At 38.8% G+C, this 8906-nt stretch overlaps 1 protein-coding gene across 1 annotated transcript; it reads left to right on the top strand.

The window, feature by feature from the left end:
- Window positions 1-4974: 4974 nt before the first annotated feature.
- LOC140159524 (uncharacterized) lies at window positions 4975-5607 on the top strand. The gene has a single exon (XM_072183013.1). The coding sequence runs from the start codon at window positions 4975-4977 to the stop codon at window positions 5605-5607; it is 633 nt and encodes a 210-aa protein (XP_072039114.1).
- The last annotated feature ends 3299 nt before the right edge of the window (window positions 5608-8906 follow it).

The following is an 8906-nucleotide window of genomic DNA, read 5'->3' as shown; positions in this document are numbered from 1 at the left end:
GATGTGTGAATCACTCTATTGTGGACCATCCTTCTGATACTTGAGTGTTTGGACAACTGGAACAGTTTTGACAGGTCTTTTGTCTACCTCTCTGTTTGTAAGGCCAAAAACCGCGCGATTTGAAAAAAAGAAACACAGACTTTTTTTCTAAAAATACCATAAAAATACCAAGTCGGAATTTTAAAAAAATCGCATTTGTTTTCAAACCACTCGTGAGTTTTGAGACAAACCTTTTTTTTGGCCTAAACAGACAAGGATGTAAAAATTGACATCCTTGCAGTGATGCCAACACCCTGCACTTGGCAATCACTTGCGGCTACTCAAAAAAACTGTGCTGCTAGTACCATGGAAGAAAGATGAGAAGGAACCACAACGACTTTGATCGGCCAAGTTTTAATCCGCTTATCTATTGACGCATGAAAGGTTATGCTATCTATGGTACTTACTTTCATGTATGATTCATTTACCGCGATCGATGCTTGGCGAAATCATTACTGGAAAAAACTATAACAAACCCATCCAAGAACAAACAAACGCTACCCAGAAGTAAGATTATGGAATTTCACCGATGCTCTGAACATGTATAGTAGCTTTGTTTTGGGATCTACAGTCAAACTGTTTTCTTGATCGTGTTGTGTAGAAAATGTCCTTTAAAAAATCGAAAAGGTCATCAAAATCGGCCGTTTTTTTACTGAGTTTCATCTTTAGCAAATAAGGTAAGATTTTGGTGATTTTTTGATGAAAAATAGATGCAAAATGTTCTTAAATAATGTACAATGTTCGGTTGAGTCCGGTACATGAAACCTGTTTAATTTAATAGTTTATATGTGTATAATCGTAACTAGCTAACTTCGTTTCAGTGCCAAAGACTGCCAACTCTGAGAGAAAAGTCATCAAAGTTTGGGAAAATTGGGCGAAAAATGGAAGAAAAGATGTAGGCCATCAATGACCGATGATCACGCCACCAGAGAAAATCCTATAGAGTGCTTGCACGGAAGGTCATTAGTTCAAATCATCCTTCAGACACGCTCCAGAAGACATGCAAATACATGGAGTACAATACCAATCACCTATTTAACGCTGGGTATTGATCAAAGTAAATCCTCATGAATAACAATGTCAATTAAATGTCGGTAAAGGGAGTGGACAAAGTGAATGCGTTCGTTGTGGTTCCTTCTTATCTCTTTCTTCCATGCTAGTACTTACCTAAAATTTGGGTACTTTGCAAAACCAAAAATCAGGTTGCGGCAGCAGTTGGATGTATTTTCCTTTAAATTTAACTGATAAAGGTTTTGGGTCTCAGAAGCGCCCAATTGCAATTATAAAGGGTATTATGACCATTTATTTATCGGTTCGTAACTTCCCATTAAGGGATCTGGAATGAGCGTTTTGAGCGTTTACGACAGTATTTTTTGGGGACATGAGAGCACATCAGACATATCGAATTGCATTCTGAATACTGAAGAATGTCTTTCTGATATCAAATAATTTTCATTTTTGAAATTCACGATATAATACAAATTTTATGACAAATTATTAAAATTTGATATTTTTCACATTTTTGATATAACAGTCCTCGGTAAATTTTATAAATCTAATGATATATTCTTAAAGTGTATGTAGCTGGGAGGAAAAGCCGACAATCAATTGAAAATTTTGACCTTTCATATTGATATGGATTTTTTCCCAAAAGACCTAATTTTTTTTTTTTGGTGTTTTGGGGAAAAAAATCCATATCTTCAATACGATTGGTCAAAAGTTCCAATTGATCGTCGTCTTTTTCATCCCACCTACATACACTTTAAGTACATATTATTAGATTTATAAAGTTTACTTCGAGTACTGTTAAATATCAAAAATATGAATTTTTAATCATTTGCCATAACGGCATAAAATGTGTATTACATTGCAAATTTCAAAAAATTATTTGATATCAGAAGGACATTCTTCGTATTCAGAATGCAATTCGATATGCCTGATGTGCTCTAATGTCCCACAATAAATACTGTCCAAAGGTTCATACCCCACCCCTTAAGTACGGTACCGGAATTTTTAAGTCAAATGCTTTTCCATCCAATTGGGTGATTTGGGTTCCAAATTTTAATAAATCCGCCAAATATCCAGTATTGGGCACTTTTTATGTGAGCTTAGAAATTGGGCTACTTGAGACTCCTTACCGCGGCATAGCGAGCCAATGTGCCATGCCTTGGCACTGAAAAGTTTTGACAACACTGCATCCTAATTAACTGAATAGGAATGTAACAACGTTAGTACAGCACTGGGCCGGCATATTTTAATATGCAAACAGCTGCAAAATTGAATGCAAAGAATGATGCTGGCAAAGAAAGGTTTTTGTTTAAATACTGATATTTCATTTCATTTCATTTTATTTAAAGAATACATGTGTAAGCACACAAGTTTAATATTTCCACTGTGGTCCATGATAAAAAGAAATGTACAAGATAAAAGAAATATTTAGATTGCACATATTTTACATTAAAATATTAACTGTTCAGCAAGCATACTAGACTCGCTGAGTCTCATGGACGCCGTTCGTCCACTGAGACTCGTTTTTCCCATTTTGTGTGTGAATGTGATTTACACGCTTAAGACTTTGCGCCGCTGTAGCATTTTAACAAATTTCTTTGAAATTTGGAGTTTTGGACGATGCATGTAAAACTGTACTCATATAAGAATCAGAAACTTAACTAGGATTCTTACCAAATTCTTGAAACGCAAATATCATTTGGAATTTCGCGAATAAAGATGATTTAAGAAGCCGCCTCTCCCCGCGCCAACAAAAATGATCACGAATGAAAAATGACAAATTTCACTGCGCGTGCGCACAAAGGTTTGACCAGAGGGCTGACAGTAAATTTCGCTGATCCCTCCTGTTCTTTTCTATGTCAATTTAACACACGATTCTCGCTGTTGTTTTGGTTACAATAAAATAGACTAAAGCTCAATGCCCCGATCTCAAAACAATAAACATGGCGGAACAAGCACAACCCGATGACCGTGTATGTAAGCAGTTGAAGGACTGGTTGATTAAGTTACGTGAAAATACGCCATTGATCAGCATCAATCTCTGCACAGCCAATTTAAGCGCCGGTCCTAACGCCGTCGTTCCTATAGACACACACAGTGTGTGCCGAGCCCGTGCCGAGACTAACCTACCACCTGCCTACGACAAAAACAAATGAGACGAAGAACTGAGCAACCATTTTTGTCCTGAAAAATGCTTCATCGTGACGATCAGAAACGCCAAAAAATTTTTTTTTACTACGCTGGATATTGTTCTGGAATCAAAGTAAATGTAAGGATCAAATTTGAAGGTAAATAGTAGTTCACCACGTAAACTTATGGCTCAAAATTTGGATCGCTCGCCAATAAGTTTACTGCTTTCTCTGTTTTGAAATTTGTTGACGTTTTAACGATCCCCGATTCCCGGTCGCTTATTTTAGCTGTGTCACGTCACATGCATGACGCTGGTGGGTACCAACCAAACTTCAGAAAAAAAAAAACCTCGATCGCCGATATAACGATGTGATATGGGACTTACATAGGATTACACAGAGATATTTCTTGCCAAAATTTGACCATTTCTAGGCAAGTTGGCGCTACTTTGTCTGCGTTATATGAAAAAGGACAGTCTTAAGTAAGTAAATGTGCAACGCTTTTGATGTTTTGGGAGACTGGGCGGGTTCAGAACAAAAAAAATGATGGAGCCTATTCTTGACTGTGTAATATTCCTTCAACCAGTTGCCGTGCGGTAACAGTCTTATACGATGGACAGATAGTATCAGTTTGTGAATGAGGACATCGTATAAGTTCCTTGTACTAGGTAAATAGGCCAAATATTGCAAGAAAATCTACTCACTAGGCGGCTAGGGACTGCGCATTGAGTACACGGCTATAGGGAAAACCAAAAATATAGACTAAAGCATACTGAAAATTCATACATACACGCTATGTAACAGCGCGCGTGATTGGTCGAGAGCCGGGCATAAACAGCGTTTATGCCCGGTATCCCGGATGTGCGATCACCGGGTAGGGAAAATGAAGGAAAATCGTGTTTTTTAATGTTACTTGTAATTTTTTGTTATTATTTTGATGAAATAGAAATCACAAAATGTTCTGGTATGTATGAACGGGTTCATTCATATATTTTCATGATTAAACGGTTGTTTATGCCCTCGGGCCCGCTCGGGCATAAACAACCGTTTATGGTTGTGAAGAAGGCGTGCTGAAGCAGATTAACAACCTGAAACCAAACAAGGCCCCTGGTCCAGATGGTATACCACCGTGGATTCTCAAAATGTGTGCTGAAGAGATAACCCCTGTTCTCACAGACATCTTTCAACAGTCGGTTGAGGAAGGAACTCTACCCAATCAATGGAGAGAGGCAAATATTTGTGCCATTTTCAAGAAAGGGGCTAGAGACAACCCTGGTAACTACAGAGGCGTATCTCTCACAAGTGTAGTGAGTAAAATTCTGGAGCACATAATACACTCACATGTTATGAAACACCTGGAGAAACACAATATTTTGGTGGACAACCAACATGGTTTCAGAGCCAAGCACTCCACTGTCACTCAACTAGTGTTAACCACTCATGACCTTACTAAAAGTATGGAGAATGATGAGACAGTTCATATGGCCATCTTAGACTTTGCCAAAGCATTTGACAAAGTCCCCCATGAGAGACTCCTTGGCAAACTTGATCACCATGGTATCAGAGGATCCCTGCTGAAATGGATTAGACACTTCTTGACTGAAAGATCTCAGAAGGTGGTATGCAACGGCATGGTATCGGCCCCAAGGGAGGTGCTTTCTAGTGTACCTCAGGGTACAGTACTAGGCCCCTATTGTTCCTGTTATTCATAAATGACCTGCCAAACAACATCAGGAGTACTGCTAGATTATTTGCAGATGACTGCGTCATATATACATCTGGGAAGACCAGTAGAGAGATGGACATACTGCAGAAAGATTTACACCAGTTGGAAAAGTGGCAAGAGGAATGGGAGATGTCATTCAACCCAGCCAAGTGTTCAGTCATGAAGCTATCAACTAAGAAAGAAGCGCCCGACAGAAGTTACAACTTCTGTGGACAACCGCTGCAAGAGGTAGACTCTCATCCATACCTTGGTGTCGAAATTGATAGCAAGATGAGCTGGAAGGCTCAATACCAGAAGTTGACATCCAAAGCCAACAAAGTTCTTGGTTTCCTCAAGCGTAACTTGTGGTTTTGCCCGAGAGAAATGAAAGAGACAGCTTATAAAACGCTGGTACGTCCAATCCTGGAATACGCTGGTTGCTCTTGGGACCCGTATAAGAAGAAGGACATCGTAGCCATCGAGGCAGTGCAGAGAAAGGCAGCAAGATTCTGTATGAATGACTACAAGCAACTCAGCAGTGTCACAGAAATGACCAGAGTGCTGGGATGGGAAGCGTTACAAGACAGAAGAAAAGACGCCAGACTCCAGCTCATGTATAGGATCATGAATGGGGAAGTTGGAATTAGAGCGGAAGACTATGTTCATCAGGGTGGAACAGCAGGATTGAAAACAAGAGGAAACAGCAGGAAACTCAAAAGGAGCTGATCAGGAAGGATGTGCACAAATTCAGCTACTTCCACAGAACGACGACCGACTGGAATGACCTCGACGAGACGACAGTGACAGCGACGAGCGGGAAATGTTCAAAATAAACTTCATTAATTAGCTCTTTTCACGACGCGACGCCATTAAATGCGCATAGACCTTTGACCGCGAAGTTGGTGAAGTACAGCATGTCTGGCAATGCCGACTCAACCAGAACCAGAACCAGAACCAGTCATGAAAATATATGAATGAACCCCTAATTTAATGTAGCAAAAAACATACAGAATCAAGGAATACAAACTAAACAAACAGTACAATGTATTGTTAAACTGAAAAAAACACATTTAAAACCAGAAATTACCTTTCGTTTTGAGCGTCAAGTCCCCATCGATGATCATGACCATGGCATTTGCATGGAGACATGTAAACACCAGTAAGTAGATAAATAAATACAGAGCAGGGATACCTGTACATGGTTGTGAATGTCATTTCTAAAAGTAACTTCACCTTATAACATAATTGATTGATTAGCTTGTTTCCAGACACAAAATATATTTCTCAATAATAATCAAATTTTAATTAATTTACATCCAGATGAGAAATTTTGCTAAAATTTTGAATTCAATAAATTATGTTTAATTGAAATTATTGTCTTAGTTATTGTTTTATGATAAATCTATGTCGCAATAATAGTGAACAAATAAAAGGTAGTTTTTGTATTTTAAAAACGCTTATTACCATTGCAGCCATTGGTGTTCGCAGATTCGGCGCAGAATTCAAGATACTTGTATGTGGTAAATTTACTCTTAAAAGTAAAACATAAGCTTAATAATATTTCGTAATGTGAAATGTACTAGTATTGCCACTGTGGATTTGTTATAAGACAACAATTTAAAATGAAAAGTGTGCTATTTTAAGTTGTAAGTTTAAGCTTACCTCCTCCACTGAGTCTGAGCTGAGTGACCATTCACGGACCAGCAATTAGATATGAGAGGCACACCTTAGTTAACACATTTGCTAGTCAGCCAAATTGGCCTAGACCAGGGCCCAAACACAATACATATACATAGAAATTTAAAAGAAAAGATAAGCCCAATCGGCATTGGAAGTTTGCAATGCATTGTAATTTGTAGGACAGTTTTTGCAATTTTAGGACACTTTGTCCTTTGACCTTTCAGAAAATTCAGAAATATTGGGTTTTTGTACGTACAAAATATAATTTAAAATGTTTTACAATATTTAAAACAAATATAAAAAATATTAGTGTTTTATAATTAATTATTTGGTATTTTAATGATCAAAATTGTGACAATAATAAGAAAATTAATAATAATTACGTAAATTTTCTCGATATGTCAGAGGTCAAACTGTCCTAAAACTGCTTTCAAAAACCGGAAGTTAGAATGGCGATTGGGCTTATTGGTCAAGCATGTCAAGGAAACCTACAAATATGTTGTCGATACTTGAAGCTTGACTTGACCCAAATATGTGCATGTGTGACATGAATGATCATGATGTAGGTATCCCAGGCAAACCTTAGTTAACACATTTGCTAGTCAGCGAAATTCGCCTAGACCGGGGCCCAAACACAATGCATATTTTATTACTAGAGTTCTCATAACAAATCCAGGTACTCACAATTAGTAGTGACGTTTCGCAACCTTACTGGCTGGTTGCTTCTTCTTGACTGAGCTGTATCCAATACTAGCACTTGCTGTCTTAGCTGTAGTGTTGCCAGTTGATTTTTCTTGGATAAGCTGATTGTAAGCATGACTGAGAAAATAAGCTGCGCCCCCCTCATTGTTCATAGCTTGCTCGTTGCCCCTCCTGATCCAGATTGCCTCTCTTATCCATCTTGGGAACTTATCACTTTCTCGATGAAGAATTTTGGCCCCTCCCAGTCTATGATGTGGTTGTGCTCTGCGGCGTGATCTGAAATGGCAGACTTGTGTTGTTCTGAAACCGATGATAACCGAGCGGCTCTGGTACGCGTCCTTTGGCTGATTTTATCTGATTCTTTCTGATGTTCTTTCATTCTTGTTCCAAACTGTCTACCTGTTTCCCCAACATAAGTGTGGGTGCAGTTGCGACAAGGAATTTCATACACACACCCTGATGTTTCACTTATGTCCCTTTTATCTTTAGGGTGAACTAACATGTTCCTCAGTGTGGTGTGTGGCTTCACTGCTGCAGAGACACTGTGTTTCTTCAGAATCCGCTGAACTTTCTCTGAGACACCCTGCACATATGGTATAACTACCATACCCCGAGATTTTGTATCGTCCGAGTTCTTCTTAGGTTTGGACTTAACGGTTTTGTTGGTGCGCTGCTGTTTGACTCTCTCAAACGACCAGTCTGGATAACCACATTTGCTGAGTGAATCAGAATCAGATAAAATCAGCCAAAGGACGTGTACCAGAGCCGCTCGGTTATCATCGGTTTCAGAACAACACAAGTCTGCCATTTCAGATCACGCCGCAGAGCACAACCACATCATAGACTGGGAGGGGGCCAAAATTCTTCATCGAGAAAGTGATAAGTTCCCAAGATGGATAAGAGAGTCAATCTGGATCAGGAGGCGCAACGAGCAAGCTATGAACAATGAGGGGGGCGCAGCTTATTTTCTCAGTCATGCTTACAATCAGCTTATCTAAGAAAAATCAACTGGCAACACTACAGCTAAGACAGCAAGTGCTAGTATTGGATACAGCTCAGTCAAGAAGAAGCAACCAGCCAGTAAGGTTGCGAAACGTCACTACTAATTGTGAGTACCTGGATTTGTTATGAGAACTCTAGTAATAATTTATATAGACACTCCTGATGAATCTCTTCAATGACAATGCATATTTACATAGAAATTTGAATTTTTTTTCGAGAACAGGTCGGTGAAGGAAACCTACATAAATATGTTTTCTATACTTCACTGGACCCAAATATATGATTTTTTATGGTGATGAGCTAGTCGCACATGGAATTTTAGAGGGATTTTGATAGCAGTTCCATTAAAAAAAGCTGCTATCACCATGAGACTAAGATCTAGAAACACCCCTAAATGCTGTTTTGGGGAATTTTGCTAGCAGAATCTTTTTGATGAAAGTCAATCTTCGACAAGATGTAACTTTGTTACGGAAAGTGCTATGACAAAAATGTTTTCAGTTTTGGCTTTCTTTACTCAAGGGCAAGGGCTTTAATTTGATATGTAAAATGATGCAGTTTGATGGGAAATTTGAATTCACCTAGCATACCTACATGATGATCGAGCATGTCAAGGGGAATGAGTCACGTGTCGGCCCTGGTCG

Source organism: Amphiura filiformis, chromosome 8 (assembly GCF_039555335.1).
Source record: "Amphiura filiformis chromosome 8, Afil_fr2py, whole genome shotgun sequence".
Classification (NCBI taxonomy): domain Eukaryota; kingdom Metazoa; phylum Echinodermata; class Ophiuroidea; order Amphilepidida; family Amphiuridae; genus Amphiura; species Amphiura filiformis.
This window is presented reverse-complemented; position numbering and strand designations above follow the sequence as displayed.

Excerpts from the sequence above, each read along its gene's own strand:
- LOC140159524 (XM_072183013.1), top strand. The coding sequence starts at position 4,975 with ATGGACATACTGCAGAAAGATTTACACCAGTTGGAAAAGTGGCAAGAG.